The sequence below is a fragment of the Alexandromys fortis genome, unplaced genomic scaffold (assembly GCF_014885135.2).
Source record: "Alexandromys fortis isolate MF-2015 unplaced genomic scaffold, M_Fortis_MF-2015_v1.1 scaffold_194, whole genome shotgun sequence".
In the NCBI taxonomy this organism is placed as follows: Eukaryota; Metazoa; Chordata; class Mammalia; order Rodentia; family Cricetidae; genus Alexandromys; species Alexandromys fortis.
In genome coordinates, this window is record NW_026068075.1 from 2,645,277 (window position 1) to 2,666,724 (window position 21,448).

The window sequence follows — 21,448 nt, forward strand, 5'->3', positions numbered from 1 at the left end:
CTCCACAGGGTTCTGCTCCAGCTGTGAATCCTTTGTCCATAGCCCATGCTTCACAAAGTCATACCTTCAGGAGCTCAAATACTGCTCCCCAGTGTTAGCGTTACTGTCTTCTATACACTCTAGTTCAAGCAGGGAAGAGGAAACAAACTTGAAACACACACCTGGAGCTGAGGAGGGAGGCTGAATGTTGAAGCTGACAGAATAAAGTGGATGAGATTGACTGGACAAATTATGCAAAATGAGATGAAGGCACATAGTAGCATTCAATAAATACACGTCTGTTGAAAGATGGGGCTTCTTAGATTATGTTAAGCCTAAAACCATTTCATTTTGAGAAAAGGGCATTTTACAAAGGAGAAAGAAATGGACTTCAAGCTTTATAAGAAAACACCAAACACATTTTCAAATAAAAAAAATATTCCAGAGGCATTAAATATACTCTAGATAAAACCACAAAGTTTGATGAAAAAATAGCACGAAGACCATACAACTATAGATTTGGCTCTGGAACATTTCACTTCATTCACTCAAGTTTTTAAACAGATGCTGGTTGTAGTCTATACGGACCTATGGGAGGGACCACATTCCCTTAACATAAACAGAAATCTAAAGGCACTTTCAGCTGCAAATAAAGGCATGGCCCAAATTCCGTTCAATGCCTGAATGAGTTTCATTTAAGAATTCCATTGAACTAAGAAAATATTTAAAGATTCTAAAAGATTCTAGCACTATTAGGAGATCAAAAGGAAAGCCTCTGTACTCCTAGCACTCTTCATAAAGACTAACTCTGTCAAGAAACTGCAGTGAACGAAAACGAAAGGAAAACACTATGGTCACACTGATGTGTTTGTCTGTTTTTTTTTTTACTCTTGTTTTTAAAGATGGAATTCTACAGTGAGCTCAGTCAAAATGAATACCTAGTACATTTTTGCATGTCTGAAGGAAATCACTACAACTGCACACAGTTTGAGAGAACATATAATTTTCTCTCAAATGCAGTCACTTTTTATCCTAGCTTACAGTAAAGTCACTTTTTACCCCAGCTTACAGTAAAGTCTTGGTTAAGTATGGTAGCCTGTGTAAATCCCAGATCCTATGTTGCTCAACTAAGCCGACTCACAAACTCCACTGCCATCTGAAATGCACGGACAGCCGCCCCAATACATATCCAAGTCAATTGACAAAGCCATTCCCTCATGATACTAACAGGATGTGGTCTCAAATTACGCTGACTGCTTTAAACAGAACGCTGTTAGATTTGATGTGGTTTTAGTTTACAAAAAAAAAATGCATGCCTACACAATCACAATATGACAATATCAATGGAAAATAATGAGTTGGTTAATTTGAGTAAAATACTTAGCCCACCATGGAAGTGAACAATAGTAATCCAAAAGCTACACAGGGTAAGGGCAGGAGGACCAAGTGTTTGGGGCCAGTGTGGATTAGACTTTTAGGCCTAGGATTTAGCTTAGTGCTAATAAACAGCAACCATGTGCAAGGCTCTGGCTTTCATCCTTATACACACACACACACACACACACACACACACACACACGACTCAAAGAGGAAGTGACTTAAAATCAGATAAGAGTCCTACATTTTGTATGTATAGCCATTTACCCATAACTGTATTTATAGAGTTTACCATGAAAGAAAAAGGTTCCTCAAATACCCTTTTCCAGGACTCCCACTAATGATTAGTAAAGGAGATGAAAATATTTCGGTTTTATACTTTAACAGATATTTTGGATATTAGTGTTCTACCAGGGAATGCTCTAAAGAATTCTACAGTCAATATTTGGGACAAAACAAAGCACTAGTTTGTACTTATTAACAGCTGGCGTAATTACTAGAAGACTAGTATGTAGCTCCTACTAGGCTAGGTTTGAAGGCTGTATTTTTGAAATGTAATCTCTTACAAATAGAAACCCACGCAACTGCAGCACATTCGTCTGTGGAAGAAGCATGAGTAAACAAAGGCTCCTAGTAACTACTGACCTCTTCACTGCCATACTACTGCTGAGTTAGAACAGAGTATTAAAAAATATTTTAAATAGAGTCTATTGAATATTTTAAGCCAGCCACCGAAAATAGCTTATCTGATCTAGGTGCCTAAAAATAACAAGGGTTCAGGTTTGCTCTAGAGAGAGGCTGGAATTACCAGTACTCAATCCAGAACGAGCAATAATACATATGACCAGAAAATTCCCAGAGCTGCCAACAACAAAGCCCACCGTAGGAATTAGGGGGAGAACGCACAGGCTCTGAGACGGAACAATCACTCCAAAGCATTCCATACAACTAGATGAATTTCCAAGTTAGATATTTTAGGGATGAATATGAAAGCAAATACTATGCTACAAAAAAAAAATAGAAGTTTTCATATGTAGTAAAATATGATGACAGCTAACTCGTAGGAGTAAATGCTGAAATTAGATGGAATTTTCCGTTCTCATCACCTCTTCCTTGAGGCAACTTCTTCAAGTTATTCTTGATGAAAAATACACAAGTAAGCACTTGCTTATTTGCACTTATTAATATGTAGCTTTTGTTTGATTTTAATTTTTGCAGTCCCGTGAATGGAACCCAGTAAGACAAGCAAACATGCTAGGCAAACTCCCAGGCAATGAGCTCCACTCCTGCCCATTTCATCTGTAATCTGCTATATGTAGATACTCAGTATTATATGGTATGATAAGTATCCATATACTTTTATCATAAAATTTGTACTTTTTATGTAATGCTGGACTGAGTGCTCTCTGGCTACAGGAGTACGCTATTCATTTTACATCTCCAGCACCTGGTACCCCGTATGACACAGTGTCTAGCTGTTGAATGACTCTAGAGCAAATTCACTCCCTATTCAATCTAATGTATGCAATATGTTAGTAAAATAAGTTTTTCAAAGTCAGTAAAATTGATGATTCATATCAATATAAGCTAATATAAATACATAAAGATCAAGGAAGCAATGACACTTAGGTCACCAAGATGGAGGCATAGAAGACACCAGTCTTCACCTCTCTCTCTCTTTTGTGCTCTCTCTCTCTTTCGTTCTCTCTCTCTCTCTCTCTCTCTTTCTCTCTCTCTCTCTCTCTCTCTCTCTCTCTCTCTCACACACACACACAAACACATGCACATGCACAAACATGCACGCATGCACGCACGCATAATGGGTGCACACGGTGGGACGGAAGGAGAGAAGATGAGAGAGAACATACCCACAAACTAAAATAACTCACTAGCCCACCTGTAGCAGCACAGGAGACACAAAGGCAGCAGGGTCTCTCCCCAGAAAGGGTCACTGGTAAGAGTGGTGTACCTGTGCAGCTGAGAGATGGCCATGAATGAAGAAGAAAGAGCACGGCTATCAATATCGCCATGCAGTAGGAACCACCACGGCCCCAAATGAACTATTCCAGAAGAAACTGACATCGTAACTGCTGAAGTGATCAACAGCTAGTCTTCCTAGGGAGCTCCAGGGAGGGCAGGCACAGTAACCCAACCTTGCTCATGAAGCAAAAAAGCTGTTGAGGCACTGGGAAAAGGACCCTCCATTCTCCCAAACCATGCCAGTTCCTCAGCCAAGGATTAATGGCTGCTCTATGAGGGTCCACAGTCCAGACCTGGGTTCTGTAGCTGTTCTAGATCGAACCACATGTCACTGCCAGGTGGGGTCACTGCCTCAGACCCCTAGTTCACACTCACGTGAAACTAAAATTTCTCTGTGTGCACCTGGGCTGCACACACTAGCTCGCCTGGCGGCCACAAGGGAAAGCAAGCATTCTGGAGGCTAGATGTCTCAATGGCTACATTGTCTTCACCATATCTTCAACAACCCAGGCACCACCATACCAAACCGGAAATCTTTCTGCACGTGCCTGTGCTCCAGACAAGCACTCCTGTCTCTAACGCAAAGTTATGCAGTGGCAGTAAAGCCATGCAGTGAATCCATTATACCATGGCAACGTAGCCACTCACAACTCAGATTTTATACTGCCGCCATAGCAATCTGGCTCATACTGGACTGGATGTAGTTTCTTTTCTTTCTCATTTATCTCTTTCTTATTTTATTTCTTTTTATTTTTTGACAATAAGAAAAGAATTTATTTATTAAAGAATGCATCTGTGAGTCACTGGATTAATGAACGCACTTGACATCTATGGCTTTGGGGTAGAACACATTATTCTAGGTGGGATGGGAAGTGTCTCTGCAAATATTGCACCATCTTATGTGAATGAAGGATTTGATCACATAGATCTTAGTGTTGTGGAGGAAGAAATAAAGAACCTGGGGATGGTTCAGGTAAACTATATCATGTGCTTAGTATGCATCATAAGCTGGACTAAAGGATATAAAAACGGGGACAAGTTCAGCTAAACTTCAATGAGTTCAGAACCTGGTGAAAGAAATGCATAAGTAAAAACCATAATTCAATACTATCTATATGCTCCCTCCACTCTGAGTATGAGAAAGATTAGACTATTAAGAATAGCATGTGGAGAGCCAGGGGTACAGCTTTTATGTGGCAATGTGGCCTAAAGACCAGAGACCCTTTTCCTCTTCCCCTGTACCAAAAGTTCAGGAATGGAAGAGAGCAGCTGAGCTCTGAAGTACTTTTTAAGAAGTGGCTGTTAACTCTAACAATGGTTCAGTTGACACCACAAATGGAGCTGATTCTGCCTCGACGGGAAAGATTACCAAATCCTAATTTAAGTCCTTGCCTTTTGAGTTGGGTGTGGTGGTGCACACCTTTAATATTAGCAGGCAGATCTCTATGAGATCAAGGCTGGCCTTTCTGTCTACATGGTGAGTTCCAGGAGAGTCAGACTACACAGTGAGACCCTGTCTCACAAAAAAAAAGGAAAAAAAAAAAGATACTGCCTCTCAAAATTAGAATTAAAAGAAAACAAAAAATACATAATGAAAACACCTTATGAAATAATATAGCATGAACACATTATGAAATAATATATAATATAATATAATATAATATAATATAATATAATATAATATAATATATAATGAGCACATTACCTTTAAATAGGACCCATAGTATTTCGTTACATATGAGCTGTCGCACTGACTCAGAACAGTTATTTCTTGTTGAATGTCTTCTATTTCATCTTCGGCTTCCTCAAGGTCAATGATTTTAATTGCAACCACTTGCTGGGTACGGTTGTCGATTCCTTTGAAAACTTCTCCAAAGGAGCCTTTTCCAATGCGCTCTAATTTTGTGAACAGTTCTTCTGGATCCGCTATATTATTCTAAGGGGAAGAAAGCAGAGAGGAAACACAAAAGCTTTGAATCAATTTTTCTTTTCAGTTTATTTTTATTTTACGTGTGTTTATTTTTATTCGCCTGCAGGTATGTAAGTGTAGCACACGTGTGCCTGGTACCAATGGAGAACTGAACAGAGGATTTAATTCCCCACAACTGGAGTTAATGACAGTTGTGAGCTGTCATGTGGGTGCTAGGAATTGAACCCGGGTCCTCAGCAAGAAGAGCCAGTGCTCTTAACCACTGCGCCATCTCTCCGGCTGCATGAATCAAACTTTCTAAATCGAGAAAAATGAATCAGATTAAACACACACTACTTCATGGAAGTTTTCATTTTTTATCCCCCCAATATATATCAAATGTTGCTAAGGAGGTAGAGAAGAAGGAATTGTTATATACAGTTAACAGGAAAGTGAATGAGTATAACCACTATAGAGAATAGTAGGGACAGAAAATCAAAAAGAGACCTTCAATTTGATCCAGGTATCACACATTAGAGTTTGTCTTTTGAGGAAAAGAAGTAACTGTATCAGAGACATGTGCACCCTCATGCTTTTTCACAATAGTTAGGCACTACTCACAATAACTAAGACAGGAAATTAGTCTAGGGACCATCAAGAAATGACTAGATATGAAAAATGGGACGTATAGACACATGCACACAAATAAAATACTATTCAGCTATCAAAAGATTAGTATAGTATCCTTTACAGGAAAATGGAAGGAGGTAGAGGGTGTTACGTAAAGTGAGACAGTTGCAAAAAGACAGATTCTCCACACACTTTTACTTAAGTATGCTTTGAGAAGGCAATTGGAATATGTAATAATGATTACTTAAGGTTCGGGAGTGTGGGAGGAGAGCATGGGGGAGGTTGGAGGACAGGTAGCCAAACACAGCAGAGAGGAGCTTATAAGTTCCAGTATTAAGTATGTGTGTGCAGGGAGTATAGCTCACAGTAAGCTAACACATTCTAGGAATAAGAACTCAAACACAAGGTAATGATAAATAGGTAGGAATGCCATTCACTTGATATGCTCTGCACATAGAGTATACACATGAAATACCGTATCATACCACATAAATATGTACTACTGTTATGTGTCTTTGATTTTTTTATGTTTAAGGAGGTATCAATATTAACTACCCCAGGTGATTCTTTTTATTTATTTATTTATTTATTTATTTATTTATTTATTTATTTGGTTTTTCGAGGCAGGGTTTCTCTGTTTTGGAGCCTGTCCTGGAACTAGCTCTTAAAGACCAGGTTGGTCTCGAACTCATAGAGATCCGCCTGCCTCTGCCTCCCAAGTGCTGGAATTAAAGGCGTGCGCCACCACTGCCCAGCTCCCCAGGTGATTCTTATACACTGTTCTGTGTGGATTGAATTATCACATCATGTATATAATTACAATAATTTTAAAGAAAAATATAAAATATTTTTTCAAGTCATCTTACAGAAGGGAGCTAGACTTAAACAAAATACAATCTAGAACTAAGCATAAATATGTCCATTAGCAAAACCTAAATGCATAAATGTACTGACCTTTCTTGATACAGAGATAGCTTTGCCTAAAAAGACGCAAAATTTGTTCCATGAGATAACCATTCTATATTCTTATAGCTATGGCTAAAGAGACACGGCTGATCAAGTTGAAAAGGAAGATTTTCAAACCTTTCAAACAGAACATTATTAAAGTATACTTGAGGGGCCTGTGAGTCCAAAACTTTACTTTGAGCTTCTTCAAAACCTAAAAGGATACTACCTAGTTCTAGTCACTTAATCAAATTTGCCAACTAAACCTAAGCCTACTGTGAGTTCATTTACTCTATGTTCCTTTGCTAGAATTCCCCCCAAGTTTCATCTCAACATGGATTTCAGGAGACAGTTATAGTCTGCATATCCTTTGTGTGTCACTTCCTTAGACAAAGAAGCCGCTGAAGCTTTCCTATCAAGTTCTTTGTCTTGAACTACTCTTTGTCATCCTACCCCAAAATAAAGCTAAGCACATGATCTATCGACCTTCCAGTCTTCACATAGTCTCCTCGGTGAGGTTTAATTTTCTTTATCTCAGAGAAGCACTTTCCATTTCGGAGCATTTTTCTCCATTTCAAGATTAGTGTGAGTCCCTACCTACCTTTAGTGACCATGTCCAATGTGCATCTCTACATGGAACCAACCAGTGCACCTGGAAATTCCCATAGGGCTTCTCGAAGGAGTTGTAACACAGTTCTAGTGGCTATAAGCGACGCCCCAAAGCTCACATTTTGTTAGCATTTCTTCCCAACAACTCGATTGCCACCATTACAGATTCTCTGGAGCACTGGTGTTTTCTCTTGTTTGTGGTTTGGTTTGGTTTGGTTTGTGGTTGTTCCCACCCATTTCCCAGGCTGCCCTGGAATTGGTGATCCTCTGCCTAGGACCTCTTGAGCGCTGGAATTAGAGGTGTGAACAACTGGGCACTACTCCTTTGGAGTAGCCTTTTGCCAGCACTGTGCTGTGATTACTACCATCTGTACGGTGGCTAACACACAGCGCCCTCCTCCTAGTTTGTGTGCTAATTTTTCTTATTATAGTAGCTTGTGCTGAAACTAGTCATGAAATAATCTGCGGATGATTTCACCTCACTATAACTTCTTAAGTGTAGAGAACTTAGAAAAAGATTTGATGTCAAGTTTTTGCTTTCTTTCTTTTAGGTGTATATGGGTACATGTATGTGAACGGGTGTGAAGGTTCACATTTGACTACAGGTACATGTGCATGTGTGTGTACTTGCATGGGAAGGCTAGAGGTCAACCTTGGGTGTCAGTCTTCACCAACTGCCCAAATTGTTTTGTGTTTTTAAGTTTAAAATTATTATTATTATTATTATTAGGCGCAAGTGCCACAGTGCATATGTGTAAACCCAAGCATCTCACCTTATTGAGCCATCTCACTGTTCCCTACCTTGTATTTTAAGTCTCTCAGCTGGGTGTTGCCGCACACCCCTTTAATCCCAGCAGTCAAGAGGCAGAGGCAGGCAGATCTCTGTGAGTTCAAGTCCAGCCTGTTTCGAAAAAACAAAACAAAACAAAACAACAACAAATCCAAATAACCAAACATGGTCTCTTACTGGAACATGAGGCTCATCTAGTAGGCTAGGCAGTCTGGCCAGAAAAGCCCCAAGAATCTGTCTGACTGTCTCTACCTCCCCAGCACAATGATAACAAGTATGTGTACACCTCACCCACCTCACCCCAGTTCTGGGGATCAAACTCGGGTCCTCATACTTGCCAGCACTGCAGTGCAAGCACTTTAATGAAGCTGTCTTCCCAACCCCTTGAGGGTTTGTTTTTTTTTTAATATACTTGCAAAAGAAATCTGAACTTTGGAAAACACAGTCTTGATTACATATTGGATGTACTGTCTAATAATACATTCTGAGGAGTATACTAATAACTAACTTCCTAATAAGAACTTAATAAGAAACAGAAATTAAATTCTACTCTTCTTAATTGGTGTTTTAAAGGGCTTTAAGTGGAGCTATTAACCCTAGGGAGGACACAGCTGTTCACTGCTTTCTGTAATAAATGGGCTCCTGCAAATATGTAAATCATAGACTTAAAAACCAAGTCACACTTCACATGTTAAGGAGGCTGTGAAGTGAATCCTAACTTATCAATATAGCTTAAGAATTTCAACTGAGGAACAGCAAGTTGGAGATAGAAAGACAGAGCCGTCATTTACAGAGTAATTCTACTTCAACTCTAATTCTGGGCTTACGAGTTCTGCAAAACTTTGACTTTCAGAGTAGAAGAAATTTGAAACAAAGGGTTTTCTCTACTGTAACCTCCCTCTCCTAACTATCTGGAGGGTAGAGACCTTTGTCTCAAAGCCACTTCCTGAATTTTGATAAATAACACCCAATTTCTAAATTTCTCTTTATTCATTCTTTAGGTGAGGGGCATCTAGGTTGTTCCCAGGTTCTGGCTATTACAAATAATGCTGCTATGAACGCAGTTGAGCAAGTGTCCTTGTGGTATGACTGAGCATCCTTTGGGTATATGCCTAAGAGTGGTATCGCGGGATCTTGAGGTAGATTGAGTCCCAATTTTCTGAGAAATCGCTACATTGATTTCCAAGCATACAAGGACAGATTTCCTTCTTGACAATTTGCTTGGTTTTGTTTTCATTATCATCGTTTTCTCTTCATCATTCATTCATTCAGTCATTCTTCCATTCTTTCTTTCACAGAGGCCTTTCTCTATCGTTGTTTTCTTTTTCTTCTTTCTTTCCTTCTTTTTCTTTCTTAGATAGACGTTTGCCATGTTATCCTGATCAGGACGGTAATCTCTGTTTCCCAAGATGTCCTCCATTTACAGGGATCCTGCTGCCTCAGCCCGCTGAGAGTTGAGACTGTGGGAGCAGGCAATCATATCCAACTCTTTCTTGTCTTTAGAATGAAGGCCAAGGCAAATAAATAAATGGCAAGCATTTAAAGCAATGCAATGAAAACCCACCTTCCCAGTGATATGTGGAAGAAGGCTTTTTGAATTCCCAAATGATAGAGACAGAGGGCTAGTACTATTTGGAAAAGCTCTTGGACTGTGCCCCAATCTTGGCTATACACCATGATCATCTGTATAGCCTTAAGAAATGTAGACACCTAGGACACATCCCAGAGCTTCTGATTCAAAGTGCCTGAAACTAGGACTTTGCCATCAATTTATACCTAGGGTTTTAAGTACCCTAAATGATTCCTGCAAAGACACTTTGGCATGAGTCTTGAGATCAGAATTTGGGAACTACTGAGCACAAAGAAGTGAAGCTTACATCACTGGGTACAGAGAACTCATTGTCCCTAGTTTTTTGGGCCAGCATATAGGCCTCATTAACTTATGCACACTAAAGGGACCAACTCAGAGATTAAAACTGAGGAGGTTTGTGTGTAACTCAGCGATAGATTTTTTAACATGTGTATACTGGGGCTCTATCTTCACTACCATAATAAAACAAAAACAAAAGCAAGAGCACTGTGTTGCTTACATGCATGTACCTAGAGTTTAAAATGAAGTCTGAAACACTTCTAAGGATGCATCTCAAAAATCAGTACTTTTCCCTCAGGACTACCAACATCAAAGTGTTTGTCCACCACAGGCCCTCATTTTCCTGTAATTCTTCTCAAACATCATTTCTATTTGACATCGTCTCTGGGGTGCACAGTAATTTGATTTGTAACTGATGATATAGTATTTGCGTTAAAAATCCAACAATGAGGAATAAAAATCTTGATCTAGAAGGCAGTAGAAAATAGCTCCAATTTGTTAAAGAGGGACACTGAGAAAGGGTGCAGAAAAAAAAAAACCTGTAGAAATAATTAGAAATATTCTTTGGGCCCTAGCAGAACAGAAATCTAGAAGGAAAAAAAAAAAGAAAAAAATCAAATATTATCTACGTCTTTGAATATGCAGTAGCTAATACGAGGTAGCTAAGTAAGACTGCCATTATGAGGAAAAGAGTGAAATCATAAGAAGTTTAAGTAAAGTGGGTAGATTTCTAAGTTGTGGGGTAGGAATGGCTAAGTTAGGGTGTTTTAAAGAGTCTTAAATAACCAGGCTGAGTAAGGCTGACCACCTAAGGCAGTGGTTCTCAACCTGGGGGTCCTGACCCCACCATGGTAGCGTTGAGATTATGATTTATAACAGTAGCAAAATTACAATTGTGATGTAGCAACATAATGATTTTATGGTTGGGGTCAGCACAACATGAGGACCTGTATTACAGGGTCACAGCATTAGGAAGGTTGAGAGGTTGAGAGGTTTGGCATTGGTCTCCCCAATAGGATGATAAATAAAGACACCTTTTATTGCCTTAAAACCCAAGTGGCGTGCAGCCAACAGGGGCGTCTATGTTTGCAGCACCTAACAATATGCTACAGCCCAACAACGCACAGTTACTAGATGATCCCTTCTAAGTTAAAAATGACGGGCTTTTCTGGATCACTCTCATGTCTATAGCTGCTACCTGTCACCTAACAAGCAAGGTGCACAGAAATAAAAATCAGTCTCCACTGCCTTTGTGAGCCTTCAATTAAATTACTATTCCCTCATGTTAAAATGTTTCACTTTCTCTCTGAGCATTGTGAAAGAAAAAAGTTCCCAGTGGATTTCCTATACAAGGCACTGATAAGAACTGGTTGCAAATGATCAGGCAGAGGCCTCATAGATCACCATCTTTTGCCAGGACTGAACATATGCAAATACAACTGGCTTCTGCTTCAGTCCCAGGCTTTTCGGGCCAACAGGAAATGCAAAGGTCACAAAACCTTACCTCTTACCACTGCTATCTACACCGCCGGGGGATTGTGGTGTGTCTGCTGGGTCCTAAACTACTGTCTGAGGTGTGGCGGCGATAGTGAGAGGCCAAGGGCTAAACATAATCCCGGGATTAGAAGAATGAGAAGACCTTTGAGATAAATAGGAAGTTAGCCAGACGCCTTAGCCAAAACCTTTCTGTAGCACAACAAACCACGGCCTAGATGGATGGCCAATTGTTAAGTACACAAGATGTTTTGCTAGTGGCAAAGGTCAAACTTAAATCCAGAGTTCCTGACTATTAAGTTCAAAGTTTTCTTTCTACAGCTTGAGTTTACATGAAACTTAAACCAGTATTCCCTTTTTGCCATAAAGCCAAAAATTATTTCCACTATAAATAGACCAAACCAGTGGCCAATGTCAGTTTTCTAATAACACTAATAATAATTTTCAAGAGATTAAAAAATTAAACAAGAGTTTTCAAATTTTAACACAGAAATTTCATATTATAAATTTTTATTTTAAATGTATTGATAAAATTACACATTTATCATGGATTTATAATGTTTAAAGCATATATGTTTTAGAATGATTAAATCTATATAATGAACATGCGCCACCTCCCACAGATATAATTTCTGTACCGAGAACATGTAATGTCTACTTGACAACTCTCAAGACGACAATGTATAGTTGATAACTAGAGTCAATATTGTAATAAAAAAATCATGGAAGAAGTCATGCCATGCAACGGGGTTCAGATAGGAGGTTTGTTGGAAGAAGAGAGAGAAGGGGCAGAGAGGCTTAGCAGAGAGGGAGCCAGAGACTGGTCCTTGGGGACAAGAATGGCAGACGAGAAAAAGAGAGAGAAAGAAACAGAGAAAAAGAGATGGGAGGTGGGCAGGGCTCTTTTAAAAGGGACACAGTGAGTGCACAGGAGGTGGTCTTAATGGCCGCAGCTGAGGATGGATCCTGTCAGGACCCTCAGGGAGGGCCAGTATAGATGCCTGATCCTAACAGTCAACACACTCTATAAGAGAGCTCAGGAGAGCCAAATGCTAGCATGTCCTCTGCCTCTGCACACCCATGTGCTCTGTGTGTCGTTCTGCTAGCCTGTCTACAACTTGACTAGCTTGGAGTTCAGGTAACGGTGGCAATCCTGACCTTCTCTGTCGGAGTTTAGAGAGACGTAAGATGTCCGGTTAATGTCTTATTTCCTTTATGTTGATCAGTCTTTAATACATGTGCTGACTCAGAAAACCTAAATAAAGATAATTTTTTAAAATGTACCTCTTGAACCATAAAAAAAACTTATTCATTATAGCTAACTAAAATTTTGTAGCCTTTCATCAACTACAGTGATGATTTCAAAACATCACTGCATTGCAAAGCCTAGAGGACATTAATGAAATAAGCTAAAGACAAAGATTCCTCATTCATGTGTGGAACTTTAAAAAACTGATCTCACAGAATCAGTGTGTAGAGGAATGGTTACTGGGGACTGGGACAGTTGGTGAGGGTAGAGGTAGATATCAAGGAGATATTGCTAATAATATAAATTCTTATATTATTATATTAATCTCTGAACCAATACGCAGTACCCTGACCAACTTCTGTACATATATGCAGCTACCATATGTTTCGATTTAGAATCTATTAAAAAAAGGGATGATCCCATAATCTTGACTTTCCGTCAAGGTTACTACACTTGGTTGCTTTTTTCCCATTGCAATAATGAGGCTGAAAGCAGCTAACCTTCATAGTGTGGAAGGCAAAGGTGACAGTCTCTCTCATGACTCCCCTAGGATCCAATATCAGCATGCTAACAGCTCCAATCAGGGATTTACTGCAGATTTCAGCTCAGTTCGTAAACAATCCCCACAAACTGATGAATTGATCCAAGATTAAAATATTTACTATCAATTATTAAGCTGGTGCTAAGTACTGTGTAGGTCTAGGATGGTCTAAATGACTGTGGAAGTTTTCAGATCACTTCAGTAATGAGAAAGCGTCAACAAACTCTCCATAAATTTTGCTAAACTCTTGAAGAGTGTGCTGTGAGTGGAACACTTCTCTACTGTGCACAACCTCAGGATCGTATTACAAGGATCTGATAAAATTTTATGGAAACCTTAAGAGATTTCCATGATTTATATTTCTGAAGTAAAATACTTAGCCTGACTATATTTTACGTACGACAGCATAAGAACAGAGATCAAAATTAAGTATGTTTCTAATTAAACATCAGGAATTTGGCTCGAGGTCAGATTCCTTTAGGTGGCCAGTTGCTTCAGTTTGCATTTCCACGTTTATAAGACTTCAAAATATTTATGTAGGTATATAAAGAAAATGGTCTTAGTTTATCTATTTTTATAGTGTACTTACATTTTTATGTCTCTCTCAAAGGTTATTAAACTGGCCCCTGCACAATAACGCAGGGCTCCAGTCGCCATCTTTCCCGGGTGTGCAACGAGATAAACGGAATGTAGTCAGAAATGCAGCTCCAACAACTCCGAGCTTCCCCGTGGCCATTAGAAAGCATTTAATCATTCACAGGCCAGTCCCTTTCTTTGTACACCCACTTAAAAGCCAGTGTAGAGATGGATGAGGCCAGCACGGAAACCTTGGTCTTAGTGGCAAGGCATGGAGTCAGAGGTCTTGAGCAGCCTTGTTTGGTACTCTTAAGGAAGCACTAACTTTCAGCCATTCTGTGCTTAGCACCAAGAAAAATGTGTTCATAAAGCAGAAATACAATTAAATTCTCAAGTACTTTTTCATCTCCCTTTGATTTTATTATTCCCATTTTTAAGTGCAAAACTAGTGCGGGAGCAAATACATTGGTAAAGGATAACTTCATGAAAATTGTTAAAAAAAAAAAAAAGCTTTTCACATAGTTGCATGCATACCACAGCAGTTCAAGGAGTTTCCCGTGATTCGTAATTCTGAGTCTACTTTATCTTTTAAGAACAAAAGAATAATTGATATTATTCCTTCATCTTCATTCCGCCTACTCAAGAGAGGATAGGAAAGAGAAGAGCTTCCTCTACCCGTAACTTGCATTCTGCTCTTTCCCCAGGGCTCAGATCACAGAAAAAGAAAAGTGAGTGGGACACACATTCACAGATGTGAAAAACGAGCTTCTTTACATATGCTTGTGAGACAGATCAATTTGCGAAGGTGGGGGGAGGAAGAATGAAAGCCTGTAGTCTCCTGTCACGTTTCCATGTGTTTTAAAAGAAAGATGAAATGCAGAAATAATGAGCATGCTTATCCCACCTCTGAGCTGCTCACACAGGAAGCAGAGCCAAGAAGCAGCACTTTCATTCACTCTGTTTCCCAGATAGAGCAGTCTCCACGTCCCTGTTATTCTAATGGACATGTCTCAGATTATTTTGTCCAGCCAAGTTAATCATCTATGGGCCTAAAGTGGTTGTAAATGAAAGGAAATAACTAATTTTGTCTTTTTTACGAAGTGTGGGATCCAGAGTTCCTGAAACCTTTAATTATAGCCATGGGTAAGGGGAAAGAGGGATGCTGCAAACAATCACATTCTTTTCTTGATAAACCCAAAGCCAAGGCTATCATCACAAGAAATGCTGGATGCAAATTCCATTGCATCATTTAGCTCATTTCTCTCTGACCTTAAATCCATTCTGAAGGAAAAGGGAGGTCTGGGGTCTCCTAGCATTCTAGAGGTAAAGAGAGCAGTGAGGTCAGGCAAAATTGCCTTAATTTTGCTTATCCTGCAAATTACAAGACATCCACAATTAAATGTCAGCTTGTCCATCTGTCTGGTGAGGAAGAGTGGGTGGATTCAGTGAGCTTTAGATTCCGTACTGTTCAGATGCTGGGTAGCTGTGAAGTATTAGAAGTTAAGTTCCTTTGTTTTCCCTTTCTAACAGTCACCAACCCTGGTTTCTAAACACAAGTAAGGAAGGGATGAACTGGCATTAATCACATAGTAGTACATAGTGAGTGAAATGAAAAGCTTGCACTACTATGTGCCAGTTAAGTCCCAACTCCAGAGCAGCGCAGTGATGCAGACCTCAGAGCTAAGGATAGAGAAATGGCAATACAGTTAATCACTACGCATACTGACCTCTTCCCCTCACCATTATCTATAAATGACTGTCCCCAAAGACGTCAAGACATCCAGGACTGGAACAGATATAGGACCTAAAAGTAACTTCTCTCCAAAAGGATTCAAAAAGGTAACACAGCTATACTGAACAGAAATAGAACAGTAACAGCCAACAAAACCAAGCACCAAGGGGAAAGTTCCAGGGATAGTTTACCATATCTCAAGGCCAGTGTTTCCTGAAGATAGTAGCGTAGACGTACCAATTTCACTGCAACGCTCCAGTAGCCTATGGTTCTACTTTCTTATTTTTGAGGCTTTGAACCATGCAGTTTTCTCAATGAGCAATATCCTGTCTTTCTTCTGTCTCTGGATATCACCTATCTTTAACAAAGACAATACTTTCTCCCAACTCACAATTTCCGAGCGGAAGCTACTGTTTCATCCTCTGTCCGCTCGTACCCTTTCTTCGTGCCTCAATTAGCGCATGCACTGTATTCTGCTTGCATTCTCTTCCATTGCCACGACCTTTTGATTTCATCCCTAAGTGAATTTAAAGGGTAGGGCTCTCTTTCCCTTGGTACCAGCTATGCGTCACTGGACCCCAGTACAATAGTTTATGCGTTGTAGTCCTTGGCTGTTTACAAAGTGTTTCATTTAAGGACCACCTAGGGGAGAAATCCTTGGCATCAGGTTATTGTCTCATTTGCAGTTGGATTGCTGGTTTGGTACAAGGGAGATTGCAATTAATAAGCTGAAGGCTGTTAAAATAGACATGGAATGTTCAGGTACTCCCCATGCTCATATATGATTAACTTTTCCCTAAAGGTTAAGATTTTTCTACAGCGGGAGACAGCATTAGACTTGGAAAAGAGCAGTTTGGAAAACAGTCTGAATCTACAGCCAGGGAAGAGTTGGGAGTAGCCACAAACACCAGGGTTCCTATCAGTAGAAAACACAAATCTGATTCTGTGAGCCCATCTGCCGTAGCAATTAGGCAAAGCTCCTGACTCCTGCGTGGCCTGGGGCTGTCTTGCCATTTTATACTCTAATGTAAAGATTAGAGGCTTCGAGAGCCAGGACTTGGTTTATCACTCTTCTAATTAAGCCCAGCTAAAATCATAAAAATACACAATTCAGCCAGGGTCAGGCTGAATAATGAGCATTAATGTTAAAATGAAAGGGATTATTACTGACTAGACAGGATGTTACATAAATACAGCCTGGGATTGATAATAAGCCCTAACTATGAAATATTCATTCAGAAAGGAGGAAAAGGCCACACAGTGAAAGAAAGACAGGGATTCTGTTAATATATAAATGGTCAAATAGATAGCCTGATATATTCAGGCTATTATTTCATCAAACCCACACAGGGCTCTTTAAAGTGATGGACAATGAGAGGCTCATTCTGTCATCCATATCAGAGTTAAATAAAAGGATGTCATTGTAGTACTTCCAGAGATGGGCACCTTTGCTCAGCACCGAGGGCAGCAGCCCGTTAGAGCAGACATTGAGCTGTCCCCGGTAATGTTATGATGAATCTTTAGCACACTTATTAAAATGCATTGAATTAAAACAAAATTGATTTGCTCATGCCCTGGCTTCCCTTTAGATACAGAATTCCAATTAAAATCAATAGGTTTGAAGCTTGTAAGCACGGCGCTAAATTATTAACACCGCGAGTTCCTTTAGAAAATTAACACTGATTGAAAAAGTGGAATTCTGCGTAGCCTTACCTTTTCATTCTTAATGAAAAAGTGCCGTAAAATAATTCCCTGCCAACATTTTCTTCCTTAATCAAATCTATCCTTGGAATGAATTTAATCAAAAAGTATTTGCAAGGAGTTGCCCAAAGGAATCTTAGGACTCAGGAAAATGATCTCTTGGGTCCTGCTGGCTTTACCATTCTACAATCACAAGAAAATGGTGTTAATGGCACAAGGACATCAACAACAAATGATTTTAATCATGGGAAACACTACTAATGAGTCGAGGGGAGATTGTAGTAAACTAAAATAGAATAGTCTTCCAATATGATAGACAATTTATTTTCACTTCTCGAAAATTAAAAATACCACTGGAGCCTCTGTATATATAAGTTTAGAGTGGACTCCATAGGTTTTACATACATGTATCTATATGTAGATAAACACATGTCTGTATGTAGATATATAAATATAACAATAATGATTACAGAAGAAGAGAACATGAATTTGGGGAGAACGTGAGATGACACTGCAGGAGTTGGACGGGGAGGGTATGAATATGATGAAATTCCCAAAAAACAACAATAAAAATGTTTTTAAAAAAGAATACACTCAGAAACCAAGTAAAAAAAATGGCTATGCCTGAAAATCCATGCTAAGAACTAGTACAACTGAACTAAACATGTGTGCACTCAGCATGTCATGTATGTAACATGTATAAGTCATGGCTTTACGGGGACAGGGCTGGCTGGATGCCAGCATCCTCTCTAATGGTGACTCTATTATTGTCATTTCCTCGACATATGGAATGACATGGATTAAGAAAAATATTAAACATCTTCCCAAAGAAGGGAGCTAGGAAAGCTCTTCTGCCTTTTCTTTTAAATTAATTTCTGGAAGTTCACCAACATTTCCTGAACTGACAATTTTCAAACCTATCTTAACCCCACTCAAAACCCCCATTGTTATCCCAGTTGTCCTTAGCATTTCGGGCATCAAATGTCTCTCCCTACAGGTACGGATTCACCAGTGTTTCGACGCTTTGGTCTTGTTGACATAACCAAAATTGGTACCTATTGCCAAAGCACAGTTTAAATCTGTGGAGAGATTAAATGCCAAAATAAAAGGGAAAATATCACTAAGTTCTGAGTTACATAATAATGAGCTAATTTTTAAAAAAATGTTTTACAAATATTATAAGCAAGAAGTTGCTTCCATGTTTTCTCTACAAATATGACTTATATATACCAATGTAAATGAGAGCCATTTTATGTTTGGAAACTTGTCGTCCTTGTCTATCTGACAATCACTCTCCAATTAGAAGAAACAATAGCCAGTGCCAAAACTTTATATGCACAGGAATCAAAATTTCTCCCTTCAGAAACTGCCATAGGCTCTATTTATAGCTTTTGAAAAGGGGCAAGATTTGAAAACGGCCATGAGCATTGAAAGGCGCCCTTTTGGTTTCATCGTGAGTTTCTAGGTGAGAGGATGGTGCAGTGGGTTTTCACAAAGGAGTGATCCCAGGTTGAACGCAGATGAACAAGCCCCTTAATCAGTTCTTATCTTGCTGTCATCAACATAATCTTGAAGGCGGACTCAAAGCAATTAAAATGCTTTCAGATAGGCCATTTCCAATTTTAGCTGAATTTCAGCTTCTCACTTTGGAGCCCTAGCCAGAAAGTGCCATTCACCAAGGAAAGCTCACTGCCCACCCCACCCCCCCCAAAATCATTTAGAAATAAAATGGAAGAGGTCTCTTTGATCGTCCTTGCCTTAGGAAAGTTCTTTCTTCCTTTTTCTTTCCCTTCTTCATACCCAACCTTAATGGCAGCTCAGCTATGGCAAACTGCTTTTCCTGATCATTTCAACAGTTTGGACTGGATTAGCCTTCCTCGGAATTTCTGATTCGGCTGGTAGGGAGCCACTAACAGTTTTCAGCAGATGAAGGCTAAAATAAATTTTGTAGTTCAGGTAATTCCATCATGTCTGCATACAGCCTTGAGTCAAGTTACTGACAAAAGCCAGAAGGGCATGATAAAAAGCAAGGATGATATCCGACACTTTCCAAGGGGGGAAATGCTGATAGAGCCTCGTGATTAACGAAATGGGGAGAGAAAGGAAATCTGCAGCAGGTTATACATAAAGCCTGCTGGTCTCGATCATTTTGTGATTTGCCAATACATGCTTTATGGCTGATGTCACCTCCCCCACAAAATCAAGCGGTTAAGTGGCTTTTGATAGAGCCTGATTATTTCACATGCTATGCTCTAATAAATTGAATGCATTTTTGATTAAGTATTCTTCTCCTTCCTGCTGACGAGGTCCCTGAGATGTTAATTGTAGGGAGAGGACACTCACGCAGTACAAGGAAGAAATAAATGTGATTATTTCTGACACTTAACACTCGCTATTCAATTCCCCTCTTGAATAGATCTAGCTGTTTAATTTAGAATACAAATAAAAGCAAGGAACACTATCTTCTGCCCTCCATTACATTTCTTTATTTTCTGTGTTAAAATTGAGAAAAAATTTAAATGTGTGCATTAAAAAAACACACATGCTTTATGTTCATTATTCTTATCAACCCAACTTTCTGTATTCTTCAGTGGCTAAAATTTATCTTGAAGAAGTGAAAAAAAATAAGTATACATTTACTATCATCTGAGGCATTTCTTTGGGTTTATTTTAATAATAGGGCTGCATATAAATCAGGTGTACGGCAAACAGAAAACTTAGTTTTCACACTATACGTCTACCTTTATAGGAAACGATATAAAACCCTACTTTCTCTAGATCAGCGATTCTCAGTGGGGTCAAGGTCCTAAGGCAGAGCTGGGAAACGTTTTCTTAAAAGGGGCTTTGTGAGTCAAATGAAGCCTGCAGTCCCCGAGTGCCATATTTATAAACTATTTTCTAAAAACATAACAAGGATCATCTTTTTCTTCCTTCCTGGGGACAGAGTTCAGTGTTAAAATGCTTCCCAAGCATGTGCTTGCTTCCATCCCCAGCATGGCTATATTCATTATTATTACTATTGCAAGTATTAATATTATTTTGGTTTGCAGGCAGAATTTGGTTCTCAGCTATAGTGTGCTAACTGTTGCCATCAGGAATCCACTATATGTTAAGTACGTGTGTGTGGGCGTGTGCACGCGTGCACATGCCCCCCCCCAATCATAACTGCTCTAGAGCGCAAAGAGAATTAGTCTTAGTCATGTGTCCTTCAAAGGAAAATCGGGACCTTTCTTGTTTCGTAATTCAGATAACAAAGTCCTACTTGAGAAAGTTCCAAAAGCTCCACCCTAAGGTGAATGATAAATGTTTTAAAAATACAGTCAAGGACTGGGGCATGGTAGGGCACTCAGGAGGAGTAGACACAGGAATTGTGAATGAGAGACCAGCTTGGGCTATAGTGCTAGACCTTGCCTCAAAAATACAAAACCAAATACACAGTCATTTATAAATATTTACCAAGGGAGGATGTAAAATTGTCCAATTTCAAGCCCCGTTCCTTTGTCTCAATTGCAAGGCAAACATTATATATACCTCTTAGTAGAAAATTGATTTGTCAGTCAAAACATAAGCTGTACATAAACTGCTTTCACAGAAAATACCTCACGTCTCAATAAAAGTTTGTTTGGAATGGGTATCCAGACTCTCCAATATATAAATACTTGAATATTGTCCTGATGTACAAATAAAAACTAAGCCAGATATGGTGCATCAGGCATGTAATCCCAGCTCTTGGAAAGCTAAGGCAGGAGAAGGGCTACAGGTCCCAGGCCATCCCGAGCTATGTTTCAAGATTCTGTGTCACAACCAAATTAACTAAAGCAAAAGAAACTAAACAAAAGCCACTAAGATGAACCAACAGCAACAATGTCTCGGTCCTAATTCCTACTCCCCACAAACTCGTACCTGGAGAGTCATTGGGGCAGTCTCCTTCTACCGTAGTTTAGCAGATGCTAGAGCATAGGGAAACAGAATGAGCTGCCTTCTCCAGCCTCACGGGTAAGAGGAAACAACTTATGGACCTCCTGAGGTAAAAAAAAAATCCAGTTCTCAAGCTTGGGAAATATTG

At 39.4% G+C, this 21,448-nt stretch overlaps 1 protein-coding gene across 1 annotated transcript in view; it reads right to left on the reverse strand.

The window, feature by feature from the left end:
- The window catches only part of Stk26 (serine/threonine kinase 26), a 54,615-nt gene that overhangs the window by 18,392 nt on the left and 14,775 nt on the right, over positions 1-21,448 (reverse strand). Inside the window, exon 3 of the mRNA XM_050121635.1 lies at positions 5,042-5,272. Coding sequence (XP_049977592.1) covers positions 5,042-5,272 — 231 coding nt within the window. The remainder of the gene's footprint in view (positions 1-5,041; positions 5,273-21,448) is intronic.